This window comes from Bubalus bubalis, chromosome 20, assembly GCF_019923935.1.
Source record: "Bubalus bubalis isolate 160015118507 breed Murrah chromosome 20, NDDB_SH_1, whole genome shotgun sequence".
In the NCBI taxonomy this organism is placed as follows: domain Eukaryota; kingdom Metazoa; phylum Chordata; class Mammalia; order Artiodactyla; family Bovidae; genus Bubalus; species Bubalus bubalis.
The window spans coordinates 52,515,911-52,535,504 of record NC_059176.1 but is presented as its reverse complement, the minus strand read 5'-3'; the positions used below and the strand labels follow the sequence as shown (position 1 = coordinate 52,535,504).

Sequence of the window (19,594 nt, the reverse complement as noted above, 5' to 3'; positions counted from 1 at the left end):
GAAGACGGTGCATGTGTACATGTACGGCTGGCCCACTTTGCTGCACAGCAGAAACTAACCCAACATTGTAAAGCAACTATACTCCAATTTAAAATAATGTACAAATCAATTTTAAAAAAAGACATTTGTTTTCTTTTCTTTCTTTTTTTTTTTTTTTTGAGTGAAAATGACATTTTCTAGACCCCTAAACCATATGACAGAGTTCATGACTTTGATTTTGGTTGAATTGCTATTTCATTACAGTTTTTCCTGAGATAAAGTAGGTTTAATATGTCAACATTTGTTGAATGAATTAAGCCATTCAGCTCATTTGGGTTACAGAAGCCCTTCATCTTATCTGATTATACATCTTCTATGCCATGTATAAATTTAAAATACTGAGAAAATTATTGAAATACTCAAGGTCTCTCTTTTCCCAGCTGAAACAGAAATGATAATATCACCCTATATATTTGCTTGTTTTCTTTTTTTTTTAATTTCAATGAAATGAGAGCAAATGTAAATACACAGTAGGTAATAACAATGTTACTGATTTATTTATTTTTCCTTTACTAATAGTGCCTAGTGCTGCTTTCTGTATACTTGAAATGCTCCACTACTGAAGTCAACAATTAACAAGACCAAAAAAAAAAAAAGAAAGACAAAATAATAAATTATGCCCTTCCTCTTACAAGTGTTGAATCAATGACAGACTTTGTGATGATGTGAAGAACTTGGCAAATAGGAAACACTAGGGAACCATGCTAATTGTTTTGGGTGATGATGGTGAGATACGCATAGAGGGAATAATTTGTTTGTCTTTAGATGTTTATGAGTTGTCTAATAGGCTGCTGGTACCTCCTCAGTGGGACACAGCGTTCACAGAGCTATGCTCCCAAAGGTCAGATCGAAACAGCATGATGTGAACAACATGTCCAAATACTTCCCTGGGATGCAATTAACAAGGGGATTCAGACTTCCTCTTTTTCTTCTGCAGAAGCCAAGAGGCAACAGGGCTGTGTTTCATTGGGAAGAGGCATATGATGGGGCTCAGCTTTTCCAGGAAGCAGACAGGCAATCCGTAGGCTGGGGAGAAAGTGTTGGATGAAGCTAAGTGTCTAGAATTTAAAGAGTGTTCTACTGCTGCTCAGTAGACAGCTGCCTCTTGAGATCTGGCCCTCACCCAAGTCTTGAACATCACCTCGACATTTAAAGAGAAAACAAGGGAAAAGGGAATCCACAAAGCTGTGTTCTAAGCAGCATTCACATCAAGGAACGCCACAGGCTAAGTTTTGTTCACCCTGTTAGCATACAGAATCATTTTGCTCTACAGAAAGCTGTCTTTTCCCAACCGAGAAAACAAACAAACACACAAAAAGCAGAACTAATTAAGATCGTCATATCTCAATAAATATGCAAATGAAAAATCAAAACAAAGAAATTCTATTTATCACATCATAAAGTTGCAAATTGCTGTACAGGCTGGCTTGGAAGAATTGCAAGGGATGGAGTCTTCTTAATGGCTTTGCCCAGAAACTGTGTTCAAAGCTGCACTGATGGGTTTATACTTGAAGGTGATGAACTCACCAAAATAAAAATATTTTCATGCCTTATCTCCCAACACTGTGGAAAGAAGAGGGGAATACAGATTCTGTTAAGTAACTATGTGTCCGGTGTTGTGCTATGAAATTTGCTCCTTATATATCATTTCAAGAAGAAAGCCAATGAGATACCTAATTTACAGATGAAGACAGTAAAGCTCAGAGAAGATAAATTCCTGTTTCTCGCTAGGTCTTTGAAACCAGGAGTCCTACCTCCAGTCATTTGTATGACAGTATGTTTTCTTCCTCTTTTACATTTTTCTAACTGCACCACATAATTCTCCAGCACTACCCAAGGTGACTTTTTAATGTGTTTTTACAGGATAGCAAGGGCTTCTCTGGTGTCTCAGATGGTAAAGAATCCGCCTGCAATGCAGAAGGCCTGGGTTTGATCCCTGGGTGGGAAAGATCCCCTGGAGGAAGGCATGGCAACCCACTCGAGTATTCTTGCCTGGAGAAACCCCATGGACAGAGGAGCCTGGCAAACTGCAGTCCACGGGATTGTAAAGAGTTGGACACGGCTGAGCGACTAAGCATGCATGCACACACAGGATAGTAAAGCATTTGGAAGGAAATGAAAACAGTTTTCAGATATTTTCTCCATACATTTTCCACATCTGTGTATTAAGGACCACCTTATTATTGGAGGCACAGTTTGATTTCTGCATCATGTGATTTCCTTTAATTTATATTTGATTGAATTTGCATATGGGATAGCTTCTTCTTGAATTTATCATCTTTGAAACATGGAGAAAGAGTGAAAGGGAGAATCACGGACACCACAATATTGCTGACAGTACCATTCCTCTTCCTTACCAAATGGACTTGGTCCTGTGAAAGCGGAATCTGTAAGCTGCAGAGAGAGCATCTCTTAATGATATTGGCAGCTTTGCTTTGATAACTTGAGCCTGCCCTCTGCAATGTAGAATGCTGCATTTAGAAGAAGGCCCTCCCTGGTCCCAAGCAATATATGTGCTATTCTTATCTGCTGGGTGAGGCTCTTTATGAGGACGGGGAGTTACCTGGAATGAGCAAACAGCTCATGAGATGGGACCAGCCTGGTATCCTCATTGCCCTGGTCTCAAGGGCAGTGCAACCAGAAGTCTTGCAACTGGCAGAAGGTTGCACACATGGAACTGCTTATTAACACTGACAGTAATATGAGACAACAGCATAAGCAAAATGTCAAAGAGAATGGTCAAGCTAAGTGCTTGGACAAGTTAAAAAAGAAAAAAAAAAGAAGACAAGAAAGGCAGCTTGCTACTGTTCTTGGGGAAGACTTAGAAGAAGAGGTGGGATGTAGGCTTTACCTTCAAGGCGGGGTAGACTGGCAGGAGTGTCAAGGACAATCTGACTGTATTTTTTTAGATAAGCAATTTTGTTCAAAGGAAATAAGATAATGGACCAAGTGGCGGCAGGAGATATACGCAGCAACCTGCAACAGACAGTTTGTCTTTTTTGTCCGTTCCCTTTTCTCCCTTCTTCCTCCCTCCCTCTCCTTTTTGTTTTCCTTTTTTCTCTTCTTCTTTTCCTTCTTTTGTCCTTCCAGCCTTTCTTTTATCCTTTCAAATTTAAAACATTTCAGTTTTATTTTCCCATTAAAACAGTTATTTTATGGCATTTGCATTTATTTACATATTACAGGTGATATTAATATTATGATGCATATGATATGTATGTAAATATTTTTAGAGAGCCCATGGAAGATTGCTTAGGGCACTTCTGGAGGCAAGTGACAAACATCACTTCTGCTCACATTCTTTTGGTCAGTGACTATTTTAAATCACTATTCTTAATGCCTGTATATGACTCCTCTCTGTCTATACAAGTGTTTAGTACTTGTAGCAGAATCATGTCTTGTGAGCCTGTTACTTTTATCAATTCAGTTTTTTCCTTTCTGAAGTATATATTTTAGTAGTCTTTTCATTGATGGCCCATGTGTGGGAAAATATTTAGCTCACCCTCATTCAAGAAAAATAGAGTTTTTGCTTTTATTTCAATATATAGTTCTAGTATGGGATTTGTTGCCCTTAGCATCTTTAAGATAGTCATTTTTTTTTTTTCTGACTAGCTTTAACATTATTATTACTTTTAGAACATTTTAAAATGAAACTTTCAATTTGGAATAATTTTATACCCATAGACACGTTGCAGAGATACCACAGAGAGTTTCCTTCATATAATTTCCTCTATTTTTTTTTAATGGGGGGTCTGTTAGATAGCACCACTGACTCCATGGACATGAATTTGAGTGAATTCTGGGACACAGTGGAGGAGTGAGGAGTCTGGTGTGCTGCAGTCCCTGGGGTCACACAAAGTCAGACACAACCTGGCGACTGAACAACCACCAGCACACTGTTGATCGTCATTCATATAAGGGTGATCTGTCTTTTATCTTTCAATTTCTCTAAGATTTCTCCTCTGTTTTTTTTTTTAATATAAGCCCAAACTTTATATTATTAGATTCAATAGACAAAATGACATTTCAGTAAACAATAGCAAACATAACATAGGAAAAAAAGAAAACAAAAATTACAGGGCTGATGACATGCTACTCATAAGGTGTAATGTCTACCTAAAGTTTTAGGTTTTGATTTGATAACACTCATAGCAGAGAAACCATTCTTGCAAAGCCTATGTTGACAGGAAAGGAAGACTAGATTTTTAAAGCATTTTAGCAAGCTCAGTATATTTACTTAAACCTTATATCCAAAGTGAAGCAAATCAGCCTATTATTTTCAAACTAATCTTCCATCTTTTATTTATTTTTTGGGGGGGGGTTATCTGGTTTTCTTTATTTTTTTATCTTTTATTTTTTAATTTAATTTTATTTAACTTTACAATATTGTATTGGTTTTGCCATATATCAAAATGAATCTGCCACAGGTATACATGTGTTCCCCATCCTGAACCCTCCTCCCTCCTCCCTCCCCATACCATCCCTCTGGGTCGTCCCAGCGCACCAGCCCCAAGCATCCAGTATCGTGCATCAAACCTGGACTGGCGAAGATTTCTCCTTTGTTAAATTAGTTTCCATCCTGTTGTATCTAATTGTGAACTTTTTTTGTCAAATCTTACTTCTTTCCAGGGTATTTCTTCCATTTGAGGACTATCACTTTTTAGCTATTATCTTTTTGAATATTGCCTCTTACCAATTTACTCTGAAATCTACTCTTAGACATATTTCTTATTGTTTATTAATTCTCTGCTTAAATGTGTCTTTTGTGCCATTTAAATGTTCCTCTGGGTTGTTCACTGTATCTTTCTTTCTTTTTCTTTTTTTTAGAGAGAATCTGTTTAATTTTCAATTTTATCTTTTCTTTATCAAGAATGACTTATGCTTTCATTATGATTCCAGAACTTATCTAGTTTCTTAATTATTTAAAAAATGCTCACTCAGTAGTCTTTACCAGATTGTCAAATGATTTCAACCTTTTGGTGTCTGTTTTTGATGCTTTATTTTATACCTATACAAGGAAGTCTCTTTCTATTACTATATTGTCTGAGAGTTTTTAGTCTTTAATGGATGTTAATTTTGTCAATTTTTTCCCATATATTTATATGGTCATATGATTTTTATTCTCTAGCTTGTAAATATAGTGGATTACACTTCTTAATTTTTAAATATTAAGCCAATCTTACATTCTTGGAATTAAATCCATTTGGTCAGTTTATGCAGTTCTTTTTATAGAATACTGAATTCAATTTGCTGATGTTTTGTTAAGGATGTTGCATTTATAGTCACGAGAAATATCGGTATTTTCCTTTCTTTATACTCTCTTTGTCTGCTTTTAGTATTAGAATAATACTTGACTCTTAACATGAATGGAAAGTCTTTCCTCTTCTTTTATTTTCTGAAAGCGAGTGTGTAGTTTATTTAAGTCTTCTTTAATCATGTAGAATTCTCCAGTGAAAATATGTGGTTCTAGAAAACTTTTTTTCAAGATGTGTTAAACTATGAATTCAACTTCTTTACTAGGTACAGGGCTATTCAAATTATATTAATATTGGGTGAAATGTGGTAATTTTGCTTTTGGGGGAAATTGATTCATATCATATAAACTGTCAAATTTATGGTTATGGAGATTTTTTGTGGCATCAGTTTTTATTTAGATACTTGCAGTGTCTATAATCTTTGTGTGTGTGTGTGTGTGTGTGTGTGTGTGTGTCGGCGAAGGCAATGGCACCCCACTCCAGTACTCTTGCCTGGAAAATCCCATGGATGGAGGAGCCTGGTAAGCTGCAGTCCGTGGGGTCGCTAGGAGTCAGACACGACTGAGTGACTTCACTTTCACTTTTCACTTTCATGCATTGGAGAAAGAAATGGCAACCTACTCCAGCGTTCTTGCCTGGAGAATCCCTGGGACGGGGGAGCCTGGTGGGCTGCCGTCTATGGGGTCACACAGGGTCGGACACGACTGAAGCGACTTAGCAGCAGCAGCAGTGTGTGTGTGTGTGTGTGTGTGTGTGTGTGACCTAAGTCACTTCAGTTGTGTCCGAGTCTTTGCAACCCTATGGACTGTAGCTCGCCAGGCTCTTCAGTCCATGGAATTCTCCAGGCAAGAATACTGGAGTGTGTTGCCATTCCTTTCTCCAGGGGATCTTTCTGACCCGAGATCCAATCTCTGTCTCTTGTGTCTCTTGCATCGTCAGGCAGGTTCTTTACCACTAGCGCCTTACATTCTTGGAATTAAACCCATTTGGTCAGCTTATGCAGTTCTTTTTATAGACAAGCCCCAAATCTATAGTCCCTCCTTTACTCCTGATATTGGTAATTAGTGGCTTTCTTCTTTTCAGTATAGTTAGAGGTTGGTAGTTTTATATATCTTTTCAAACAGTCAGCTCTTCATTTCATTGATTTTCTCTATTGTTTTTGTTTCAATTACATTGATTTCTGCCCTTATCTTTATTGTTTCTTTCTTCTTTTTGCTTTAGTATTTATTGTTGTTGTTCAGTCACTCAGTCATGTCCAACTCTTTGCAACTCCATGGACTTGCAGCACTCTAGGCTTCCCTGTCCTTCACCATCACCCAGAGCTTTCTCAAACTCATATCCATTGAGTCAGTGATGCCATCCAACTATCGCATCCTCTGTCATCCCCTTCTCTTCCTGCCTTCACTCTTTCCCAGCACCAGGGTCTTTTCCAATGAGTCAGTTCTTCACATCAGGTGGCCAGAGTATTGGAGCTTCGGGTTCAGCATCAGTACTTATGAATATTCAGGGTTGATTTCCTTTAGGATTGACTGGTTTGATCTTGCAGTCCAAGGGACTCTCAAAAGTTTTCTCCAACACCACAGTTTAAAAACATTAATTCTTTGGTGCTCAGTCTTCTTTATAGTCCAACTCTCACATGCATACATGAGTACTGGAAAAACCATAGTTTTGACTAGACAGATCTTGTTGGCAAAGTAATGTCTCCACTTTTTAATAGGCTGTCTGGGTCTGTCATAGCTTTTCTTCCAAGGAGCAAGTGTCTTTTAATTTCATGGCTGCAGTCACCATCTGCAGTGATTTTGGAGCCCAAGAAAATAAAATCTGTCACAGTTTCCATTGTTTCCCCATCTATTTGTCATGAAATGATTATTTTGCTCTTATTTTCCTACTTTCTTGAGGTATAGCTTAAATTTATGACTTAGACGTTTCTAAGGTATGCATTTATTGCTGTAACTTTTCCTCTCACCATGGCTCTCTCTGTGTGCCACAAAATTTGATATATTGATATATTCATTCATATATATGAATATAGATGCAGACACTTTGACCTCCTGAATTTTCTTATCTACTTTCCAAATGTTTGGAAATGTTCTTTTTGTTTTTTATTTCCAGCTTGATTCCTTTGGTCAGAGAACCCAGACTGCACTATTTCAGATCTTTTAAATTTGTTCAAATGTGTTTATGGCTCAAGATATGGTCTGTCTTGATATATATTTTATCAGCATTGAAAAATAATAGGTATTCTGCTGTTATTTGGTGGAAAGTATGCTATAAATATCAGATCTATATTGTTGGTTAATGGTGTTGTTGAACTCTTCTATGCCTTGACTGATTTCCTCTCTAGTTGTTTAATCGCTTGTTGAGAAAGGAGTGATGTCTTGAATGATAATGATAGTTTTGTCTAATTCTCCTTTCAAATCTATTAGGTTTTGCTTCATATAATTTGTACTTCTATTGGTTGGTACATATGCATACAAGAATACTCTGACTTTTTGATGTATTGACATTTTTATCATCATATCCCTTTATTTCCCTTGTTATTTTCTTTGCTCCGATGACTATTTTATTTGATGTTGTTAATACAGACACTCCTGGTTTCTTTTGATTAATGTTTGCATGGTGTATCTTTTCCATCCTTTGGGTTTATATCTATCTATTTCATGATACTTTAAGTGAATTATTATGAATGGCATACAGTTGGGTCACATTTTTAAAATCTACTCTGACAATCTTTCTTTTAATTCGTATATATGAGAAACGCTGGGATGGAAGAAGCACAAGCTGGAATCAAGATTGCCGGGGGACATATCAATAAGCTCAGATATGCAGATTACACTACCCTATGGCAGAAAGTGAAGAGGAACTAAAAAGCCTCTTGATGAAAGTGAAAGAGGAGAGTGAAAAAGTTGGCTTAAAGCTCAACATTCAGAAAACGAAGATCATGGCATCCGGTCCCATTACTTCATGGGAAATAGATGGGGAAACAGTGGAAACAGTGTCAGACTTCATCTTTTGGGGCTCCAAAATCACTGCAGATGGTGACTGCAGCCATGAAATTAAAAGACGCTTACTCCTTGGAAGGAAAGTTATGACCAACCTAGATAGCATATTGAAAAGCAGAGACATTACTTTGCGAACAAAGGTCCGTCTAGTCAAGGCTATGGTTTTTCCAGTGGGTCATGTACGGATGTAAGAGTTGGACTGTGAAGAAAGCTGAGCACTGAAGAATTGATGCTTTTGAACTGTGGTGTAGGAGAAGACTCTTGAGAGTCCCTTGGACTGCAAGGAGATCCAACCAGTCCATTCTGAAGGAGATCAGCCCTGGGATTTTTTAGGAAGGAGTGATGCTAAAGCTGAAACTCCAGTACTTTGGCCATCTCATGCGAAGAGTTGACTCATTGGAAAAGACACCAATGCTGGGAGGGATTGGGGGCAGGAGGAGAAGGGGACGACAGAGGATGAGATGACTGGATGGCATCACCGACTCAATGGACGTGAGTCTGAGTGAACTCCGGGAGTTGGTGATGGACAGGGAGGCCTGGCGTGCTGCGATTCATGGGGTCACAAAGAGTCCGACATGACTGAGCGACTGTACTGAACTGAACTGGATAGACAATTATATAGCATTTAATGTTACTGATAAGTTGTAGCTAATTCTTCCATTTTATTGTTTGTTCTCTCTCCCTTTTAGTCTCTAGTTTTGTTTTTTCCTGGTTCCTTGTTAGTGGGTTTTTTAAACAATTCTGTTTTTATTTCTTTGTAAGATCTTGAGTGTTATCTCTACATACATATTTTTGTGTTGTAGCTATTACATTTTATATGCATAACTTAAAACCTAGTGGTGTCACATTTTTACCAGTTCAAGTGTAGAAAACGTTCCTCCTTTGTACATCCCTTTACCTTCTCATTTATTATATAATTAGCTTAAATATTTATATGAACTGTAACACATTGTATAATTTTGTATAACAAACTGTATAATTTTGGATCCAACCATCAAACATAATTTTAATAGTTCAAGAGGGAAAAAATCTATTGTCTGTATTTATATTTTTACTCTTTTGTTGTTCTTTCTCCCTTTCTCATATTCCAACATTGTAATCTTATTCATTCATTTATGTTTAGGGGGTTTCCTTTAGCCATCCTGTTAAGGTAGGATGGCAACAAATCCTCAAAATTTTACTTTGTATGAAGATGTCTTTATTTTCTGTTCATTTATTGAAGGCTATGTATATATGTATTTTTGTATTTAAGAGTACTAGGTTGGCAGATCTTTTTTTTTTTTTTTCAAATTTGAAAAAATGGTGTTCTATCATCCCCTCTATGGTTTCTGATGAGATCTCTGCTGCCATTCAAATTATTTTTCCACCATAGTGCTGTGACCCTACACTTTCTCTCACACTGGTTTCAAGATTTTCTTTTTTTTTTTTTTCTTTTTGAGTTTCAAGATTTTTAGTTTGTCTTTAATTTTCAGAAAACTTGTTACCTGTCTTATCAGGTCTCCTTGGGTTTATCTACTTGCTCAGTATTGTATTTGTAGGTTAATGTCTTTTGCAAAGTTTAAAAAAGTTTTCAGCCATTACTGTTTTGAGTTTTTTTTTATCTTTTTAGCCCTCTTCTTTTGGGACTGCTGAAATGAATACTATAGATCTTGTCTTGATATTCTCTTCATTGTTTTAATCTATTTTCACTCTGTTATTCACACTGAATAACTTCTATTGTTCTATTTTCAAGTTCACTGATTCTTTCCTGTGTTCCTCCCATTCTGCTGTTGAGCCTAACCATTGAATTTTTTTAATGTATTTTTAAAGTATCTATATTTATTAGTTTTAAATTTTCCATTTGGTTCTTCTTTATATGTTCTGTTTCCTTATTGGAACTTTCTGTTTCTTTGTCAAGTTTTACATTTCTGTTATTGTATTTCCCACTTCTACAATTTCATTTGATTCTTCTTTATGCTCCTTATTTTTCGATGATATTTTCTATTTCTTTATTAAGACATTCAGTTATTTTTTTTCCTGTCTGTCACAATGACTCAGTGGAATACTTATATGATGTCTGCTTTCAAATCCTTGTCAGATAATTCTGACATCTGTGTCATATTGCTGTTGGCATCTATTGGTTGTCTTGGTTGATATAATGAGTGAAATCTGAACAATTTGGGTATTACTGTATGAGAATATCAGTTCAGTTCAGTCACTCAGTCGTGTCCGACTCTTTGCAACCCCATGGACTGCGGAACACCAGGCTTCCCTGTCCATCACCAACTCCTGGAGCTTGCTCAAACTCATGCCCATCGAGTTGGTGATACCATCCAACCATCTCATCCTCTGTCATCCCCTTCTCCTCCTGCCTTCAATCTTTCCCAGCATCAGGATCTTTTCCAATGAATCAGCTCTTCGCATCAGGTGGCCAAAGTATTGGAGCTTCAGATTCAGCATCAGTCTTTCCAATGAATATTCAGGACTGATTTTCTATAGGATTGACTGGTTTGATCTTGCAGTCCAAGGGACTCTCAAGAGTCTTCTCCAATACCACAGTTCAAAAGCGACAATTCTTTGGTGCTCAGCTTTCTTTACTGTCCAACTCTCACATCCATACATGACTACTGGAAAAACCATAGCTTTGGTTAGATGGACTTTGTTGACTAAGTAATGTCTCTGATTTTTAATATGCTATCTAGGTTGGTCATAGCTTTTCTTCCAAGGAGCAAGCATCCTTTAATTTCATGGCTGCAGTCACCATCTGCAGTGATTTTGGAACCCCCCAAAATAAAGTCTGTCATTTTTTCCATTGTTTCCCCATCTATTTGTCCTGAAGTTATTGGACAAGATGCCATATGAATGTTGAGTTTTAAGCCAGCTTTTTCACTCTCCTCTTTCACCTTCATCAAGAGGCTCTTTAGTTCCTCTTCACTTTCTGCCATAAGGGTGGTGTCATCTGTGTATCTGAGGTTATTGATATTTCTCCTGGCAATCTTGATTCCAGCTTGTGCTTCATCCAGCCCAGCATTTTGCATGATGTACTCTGTGAAGAGCTGACTCATTTGAAAAGATCCTGATGCTGGGAAAGATTGAAGGCAGGAGAAGAAGGGGACAACAGAGGATGAGATGGTTGGATGGCATCACCAACTCAATGGACGTGAATTTGAGTAAATTCCGATGGGTTGGTGATAGACAGGGAGGCCTGGCATGCTGCAGTCCATGGGGTCGCAAAGAGTCGGACACGACTAAGGGACTGAACTGAACTGAACTCTGCATATAAGTTAAATAAACAGGGTGACAGTATACAGCCTTGATGTACTCCTTTCCCAATTTGGAACCAGTCTGTTGTTCCATGTCCAATTCTAACTGTTGGTTTTTGACCTGCATACAGATTTCTCAGGAGGCGAGTAAGATGGCCTGGTATTCCCATCTCTTGAATATTTTCCACAGTTTGTTGTGATTGACACAGTCAAAGGCGTTGGCATAATCAATAAAGCAGAAGTAGATATTTTTTTCTGGAACTCTCTTGCTTTTTCTATGATCCAACAGATGCTGGCAATTTAATGTCTGGTTTTTCTGGCTTTGCTAAGTCTAGCTTGAACATCTGAAGTTCATGGTTCACGTACTGTTGAAGCCTGGCTTGTAAAGTTTTGAGCATTACTTTGCTAGCATGTGATATGAGTGCATTGTGTGGTAGTCTGAACATTCTTTGGCATTGCCCTTCTTTGGGATTGTAATGAAATCTGACCTTTTCCAGTCCTGTGGCCACTGCTGAGTTTTCCACATTTGCTGGCATATTGAGTGCAGCACTTTTACAACATCATCTTTTAGGATTTGAAATAGTTCAACTGGTATTCCATCACCTCTACTGGCATTGTTCATGGTGATGCTTCCTAAAGTCCACTTGACTCCACATTCCAGGATGTCTGGCCCTAGGTGAGTGATCACACCATTGTGGTTTTCTGGATCAGAAGATCTTTTTGTATATGAGAAAAAGACCTATGAGAATATAGGCCTTATTAAACTCTCCTGCTTGGACTGGGCTCCTATAACACCACTCAGACAGGAAAGGAAGGAATCTTGTTATTAGCACCTGAAGGGGAAACTCTAGGTTTCCCTTAGGCTCCATGGACACCCATGGTGCTGAGAACTCCTTGCTACTACTGGGCACTAGTAAATGCTTTTGCTTCAACCAGGCCTTCACCAGTATTGTTCTGGGTGGAAGCAGTGTGAGTACCTTGTGCTATTGGTCTGCTTTAAAACTGGTAGTGAATGGTCTTATTGTCAATAGTTGTGTTTGGAAGTTCATGCTCCCCTACAGGGCCCCCACTGGTATCAACGGGTAAGAAACCACATTAGTGCCCTTTGGAGATGAAAATTTTGGCTCTTTTCTACCTTCTCTGATGCTTCCTTGTAATTTTGGACATTAAAATGCAGTCTGATGAGAGCAGAAATCTAGGCTCACCACAACTCTATTGGCAGGATAAGGGTAAGACTGCTGTTGTGTTTCCCCCCAACCCCTGTGGGGTTTGGTTGGAACTTTTATAATTTATAAAATTTTGTAATTTTATAAATTTTACCAAATTTTATAATTTGGTTAGAGCTTTTATAATTTAAAACTTTTTTTTTTTTTTTTTTTTTTGTGAAGTCACTCCATTTTTTAATCATTTGGATAAAGAGAGCAAGTTCTTGTCAGGGATTTTTTTGTCTTGTTAGCATTGCCAGGCTGTCAGCTTCTCTAGCTCCAAGACTAGAGTATGTGAGGCCAAAAGAAAATCCAGGGAACATACCACCACTTTCACCAGTAGGCCTCCATCCAGTCTGGTCTCTTATCTCCACATTTCATCCACGTTTCAGTTTCCTTAATATATAATATCCAGAGAGGGCTATGAAGAGGAAAAGGGAGAACCTTCTGTTTATCTAGAAGTGGGAGTCCCTGAATATGCATTGTGGTTCTCTAACTCATCAGGATATTTGCACATTTGGGCAAATAAGTGAGCGATATAATTAAACTACTGAAGGATTCCCAGGTGCGCTAGTGGCAAAATGCTTCCCTGTCAATGCAGGAGACACGGGAGATGCAGATTTGATCCCTGGGTCAGGAAGATCCCTTGGAGGAGGAAATGGCAACCTGTTCCAGTATTCTTGCCTGGAAATCCCAAAGACAGAGGAGCCTGGTGGGCTAGTCTATGGAGTCACAAAGAGTTAGACATGACTGAGCACATAACCACAGGCCTTCTTAATTTATAAATATATAAAATATATACATATATAAATGTATTTAACATATAAATACATAACATATTAACATTCATGGTATATAATATACAAATATATTAATGATATATAATTTTATAATATATTATACATTGTTCATTATATACTAATTATTGGATGAGCCAGAGAGTTTGTCCTGTTTTTTCAGTAGCATCCTGCAGAAAAACATGAAGGAACTTTTTGACACCTCAATATATATTTAAGCTATGTATTACATGATATATTGTATATTTAAGCTATATATTATGCCAATACTTTTTCCACCTGATGCAAAGAGCTTTCTCATTTGAAAAGACCAAGATGCTGGGAAAGATTGAAGGTGGGAGGAGAAGGGGACGACAGAGGATTAGATGGTTGGATGGCATCATCGACTCAATGGACATGAGTTTGAGTAAAGTCTGGGAGTTGGTGATGGACAGGGAGGCCTGGCGTGCTGCAGTCCATGGGGTCACAAAGAGTCAGACACGACTGAGTGACTGAACTGAACTGATTATACTTATTTATAAATATGAATGACAAAGGAAACCATATTTATTTAAAATTACTAAAATGTACTGAATTAATTAATGGCTCATTAATTAATGGTTTAATTCATACATAAAACTTATGAATGTGGGATCAAGATGACAGGACAGGATGATTCTGACCCTACCTCTGTTCATGGCCACTGCTCTACAGCTACATACAAATTGTTTCCCTCTGAAAAAGATCTGAAAATTAAATGACCTGCTTTTCCACTACAAAGAATTAAAGGAGCACATTGAGAATGGCAGGAAAGTTTGAGACAGAGCCCTGGCAAGAACTGTGCCTGAAAACCAGTATGCAACAGAGGACATGGAGAGATCTCATCAAGCTAGTGCTTCTATCAGAGGAGCGAGGGGCTAGTGTCCTACCCAATGCCTGGGGTCTGCACCAGAGAGATGAACCGCTAAAATGTCTGGCTAAGGGATCCAACCAGGCTGGTGTCCAAACTGCTGTTAGAATCTGAGACTTCCCTTCTGAATGACTCATATGTTGTCTTACCCACCCTGAGACACAGAGGAAAAAAAAGAAAAATAGCAGCTTGAAAAGTGCTTGGAGTGTATGTGAGAGAGACTCATTTGCTAATCTAAAAAACATGTGCTGGAGGGGCAGGGCTCTGTGAAAATTTTCTCCAGAGATGGAGGTATTGATAGGTGCCCTCTCCACATACTCTTCTGGCATAGGCAAGTAAGCCTGGAGAGAGCACCCTCCTGCTGCCTTGCTAAGATGTACAGGGGCCAGTGGTCATGGTACTGTATCGCTGCCCTGCTGAAGCCAGAGAGCCCAGGTGGTTGCAGTACCCGCCTCCTCCCTGGCTGGGGCTGGCATGTGAGAGTGGTCATGGCACTTGCCCACTCCCAGCCTAACTTCAGCATAAGCACGCAGGCAACACACTTTCCCGCTGCATTGCTGAAACCCATGGATGTGCACAGTCAAGACATTTTCCTGCCACCTTTCTGAAGCCAGTGAAGGAGCCCTGCTTCCCACCCTCTCCAGTTGCCTTGCTAATGACAGTAGGTGTGTGTAATATTCACAGGGGACTAGTTATCTATCTATCTCATACATCTACTATCTATTTCAGGTATCTGTCTATCTATCTATCACCTATCTGGGAGTCGCAGGTAATGCTAGTGTAAAGAACATCCCTGCCAATGCAGGAGATGTAGAAGACACAGGTTCAATCCGTGGGTTGGGAAGATCCCTGGAGGAGGGTATGGCAACCCACCCCAGTATTTTTGCCTGGGAAATCCCATGGACAGAGGACCCACGTGGGCTATAGTCCATGGAGGTGCAAAGAGTTTCTACTATATTTTCAGCACATTCTAGGTGTTCTGTCAGTTCAGTTCAGTTCAGTCTCTCAGTCGTGTCTGACTCTTTGTGATCCCATGCATCACAGCACACCAGGCCTCCCTGTCCATCACCAACTCCCGGAGTCCACTCAGACTCATGTCCATTGAGTCAGTGATGCCATCCAGCCATCTCATCCTCTGTCGTCCCCTTCTCCTCCTGCCCCCAATCCCTCCCAGCATCAGAGTCTTTTCCAATGAGTCAACTCTTTGCATGAGGTGACCAAAGTACTGGAGTTTCAGCTTTAGCATCATTCCTTCCAAGGAAATCCCAGGGCTGATCTCCTTCAGAATGGACTGGTTGGATCTCCTTGCAGTCCAAGGGACTCTCAAGAGTCTTCTCCAACACCACAGTTCAAAAGCATCAATTCTTCGGTGCTCAGCTTTCTTCACAGTCCAAGTCTCACATCCATACATGACCACAGGAAAAACCATAGCCTTGACTAGACAGACCCTTGTTGGCAAAGTAATGTCTCTGCTTTTAAATATAGAATAATATAAATATGAATCAGAGGCAGGGGCCTTATTCACAATATAAGACTATATAAACACTATTAAAGATCAAAACAAATTAAATGAATATATGAAAATTTATATTTAGAGGAAGACATTTCAATAAGAGAGGCATCAAAACAATCATTCAATGGAAATTAAGATGAGCTTTTACAGTTGATCTATCTTATTTGGCTGGATGTTGAGGAGTTGGAAGATTATTTTCGATATAGGAAATTGTCTGTGTGAATAATCAAGACTTGAAAACACATTCAGCCTGGTATGTTTGAGTGATCACAATAGGAACAGTCCGCTAACTTGGCTGTCATAGGCAAGGTCCAATTCCATGGGAGACTGGAGCAGACTCCACAGTGGAGGGAAGGCAGGGCTTTACGAGGGGATGAATGACTCTGCTGTTAACTCATGGACACCTGCCAACTGGACCCTTTAAGAACATCCCATCCACTGATACTCATATTGCATTAGTAAGCAAGGCCGAGTTCTTGCAAGTTACTGTAAATAGTGCTAATTTGAAATGGCATCATAAAAGTTATGTTTTAGAGAAACTATTAGTGTTGCTGATTGGGAAGGTTTTGTAATAGTAATTGCAGCAATGAAGGAGTGAAGCAGCACATCTCAGTTCCTGCTCACCTTCAGCACCCTGTTTCACCATCTTTTTCAGTATCCACAATAGAGGGGAATTACAATTTGTTGATCAGTTTTATTTTGGAGAGCACTCCACTAGGTTGCATCCATGTGTCCTCTTATTTGGTATTCATAACAACGTTTGAGTTATTATTATTGCCCTTCTGTGAGGTGAAAGGGATTTTCCAAGGTCCCCTGGTCAGGATCATAGCTCAGGTTCTTGACCTTGTATGGCATTGTCCCCTCAACACTGACCATGGTGGCAGTTGTGTCAAAGACAGTTGGTGTCCTTACCAACTTGAGCTTGTGTTATGACTGGACGGGTCTTACCTTCCTTTATCCAACTGCTTTATCACCCACCATTCAGCCTGTGAGATATGATAACAACTAATGCTGTGATGAGGTGGAATCAAGATTTAGACTTCTCTTTCCTCTCCATTCATGAAATGTGCCCCCAGACCTTCAGCTTAGGGTACTGAGTACCCAGAGAGCATGCAGTGGCTCCTAACAGTTAGTGAACAATTAAGAAACTGGACTCTGATTCATTTCCCAAGTTGAAATGTAACCATGCTGCTGATTCCCTATTTTCATTGTTTATGGCGAGGCAGGTGGATGAACATCTCTGTCTGATTTATGAAGAGCTTGCCTTCTATAAATCACAGAGTGGAAACCCAGCCTGCTGCTAATCCTAATTGGTTAAATCCTAAGTAGGGAGTGATTAAGAAGTCTTCAGGAAAGAAGGTACCTCATGCAAATGAGAAGGATACTACAGTTCCTTGGGAGGAAATTTCTCCTGCTCATAATATACAGTCCAGGCTTGTTCAGTCCTGCCACTCCCTTCTGACTCCTGTTGGTCAGTATCTGTGATCTTCCACTTGTGAATAAACTGGAGGGAGATCTGGGAGATGATGCAGGCGTTCAAACATAGTGAAAAGAGAGTGCTATTTCTCCACTTGTTCTCTCCTTTAATGTCCACCTGGATTAATTTTTTTTTAAATTTCAATCAGGCATCCACCATGATGAAGGGCTAGCTGTGTAATATGACTTATAGTGCTGTTCATTATAGTGGAAAACATTAAAGATTTTTGCATCCTACCTATCAGCATTCCAGTGCCACTCTTTCCTGGGCATAACTGACATGACGTTCACAGAGAGTCAATGACAGCCACCTCTGATTTTTCACTTTGAGCCTCAAGGACCCTGACAATGTTAAATAGATGAGACCATTCCTAACTCGTGATTGGAAATCTTCTGATTGGACTTAGACATGCAGACTCTGCTAGCTAATGAAGAAGGGAGCCTGTAGATTTTACAGATTTTCCTCCCCTGTTGCAAGGTAGTGGTTGAGAACACAGGGAGCTATATGCAACACGTTGAAAGGAGCGGGAGGCTCTTGAGATTAGAACTCAGTGAAGATAATCCCCACCCTCTCTTTTCAAACCAATTATAAATGTTCTTTTCTTTGGGTAACATCTCTTTTCATCTTCCCCTCCTTCCTCTCCACTTCCATTTTTATTCCCCTTCCCCTCTTTTTTCCTCCCTTTTCCTTCCCTCCTTGCCTCTCCTTCCTTTCTTCTCCATGTTTTCTGGAAACTCATGCAGAGGCAGCAGCAACAGCAGCATCGCTTCAGAACTGGATGACGAGCCTCCCTGCCTGGAAGAGATTGAGTATGGAATCGACAGCAGCTCGGACAAGGAAGGGAGCTTCTCAGAGCTGGACCAGCAGATCCAAGAGTGCGCTTTCCACAAGGATGAGGGAGACGAAGAAGAGGAGGGGACAGCGAAGGGAAGAAAAGCCATCCCGTAACCCTGAGGTTCATTGCAAGTTCTGTGCCTCTGGCTACTGGATTAGCTACCACGCTGCTGCTTTGCCATCAGACACACACACTGTCAGCACAGAAAGCCCGAGTGGGGTCAACATCCCTACAGCCAGATTTTGTTCTACTTTCAGTATGCGTTGAGGGTGGCTATTTCTTAATCACAGCGTTTTACATATTGGGTTGGTCAAAACATTCAATTGGATGTTATGGAAAAACCTGAACAAATGTTTTGGCCAACCCAGTAGTTAGATGGCTAGATGTATGCTGTCATTATGCTAGAATGGGAGACTCTCAAAATTTCCATGGGTCCTCTAAAGCCTGTTCTGAGCTCTTTTCCATCTCTGCTTGAAACCAGAATGGACTAGAAGTAGTAGGAGTTCAACTTTCTTCATGTCTTCTCAATGAAAATTCTAAGTGATCACATTGTTCTCTATATGAGGGTTATAGCCTCCTGCTATCTTCCTATTATACCATCTGAGCTCCTCAACCCACAGCAGGAGCCCCCTTGAGACTCTGAGGGTCCTGACAGGGTCTTCCCTTGCTGGGTGATTAAACATGGAAGACTGTATAACTGAGTAATCATCCTTGGTCTGTTTTAATAGTATCTATTTTGCAGATCCAGTAAAGGCCAGGAGCTGTCCTATTGGAAGGGGCATAATAGTGAATAAGACATGACCAAAGTCTTTACATGAATAAAACATGGCCAAAGTCTTTACAAATTTGAAAATGCTATGAAATTCAGGCCACTTACCATTATCCTAGAAGGCAGCAAGGCACAGTGGACACTTCATTCATTTCAGACTCAGATAGATGTGGCTCATATCCGAGATCTGGCACTTGCTTGTTATGAGAACCAAGGCAAGTAATCAAATCTCCCTAAACTACAGTTCAGTGGAGATGAGCGTGTCTATATTACAGAGTTATTGTGAAGATGAAATGAAATCATATGTAAAAGTACAGAGTTTGGCACGTTGTAGACAATAAAGTTGGTTTATTTTACACCATAACACAGGCAGAAGAACATGCTATGGAAGTATTCTCAGTTAACAAAACAGACTATGGAGTCAGTTGGTTAGGAAATACTCTCTCTTCCTGGAGGGGATCAGGGCAGGAGTTTCTGTCGGAGCAGAGCCTAGGAGGCTGCCGTCCCTTAGGGCAAGTGAAAATGCAGCAAGGCCCTGCAACAGAAAGATGGAAACAGTTTGAATATAGAA

At 39.5% G+C, this 19,594-nt stretch overlaps 1 protein-coding gene across 2 annotated transcripts in view; it reads left to right on the top strand.

Moving 5' to 3' along the window:
- The window catches only part of AGBL1 (AGBL carboxypeptidase 1), a 935,290-nt gene extending 916,909 nt beyond the window's left edge, over positions 1–18,381 (top strand). For both annotated transcript variants that reach the window (XM_006072797.4, XM_045163819.1), the window contains one exon: positions 18,163–18,381. In XM_006072797.4, coding sequence (XP_006072859.4) covers positions 18,163–18,367 — 205 coding nt within the window. In that variant the 3' untranslated portion in view covers positions 18,368–18,381. The remainder of the gene's footprint in view (positions 1–18,162) is intronic.
- Positions 18,382–19,594: the final 1,213 nt, after the last annotated feature.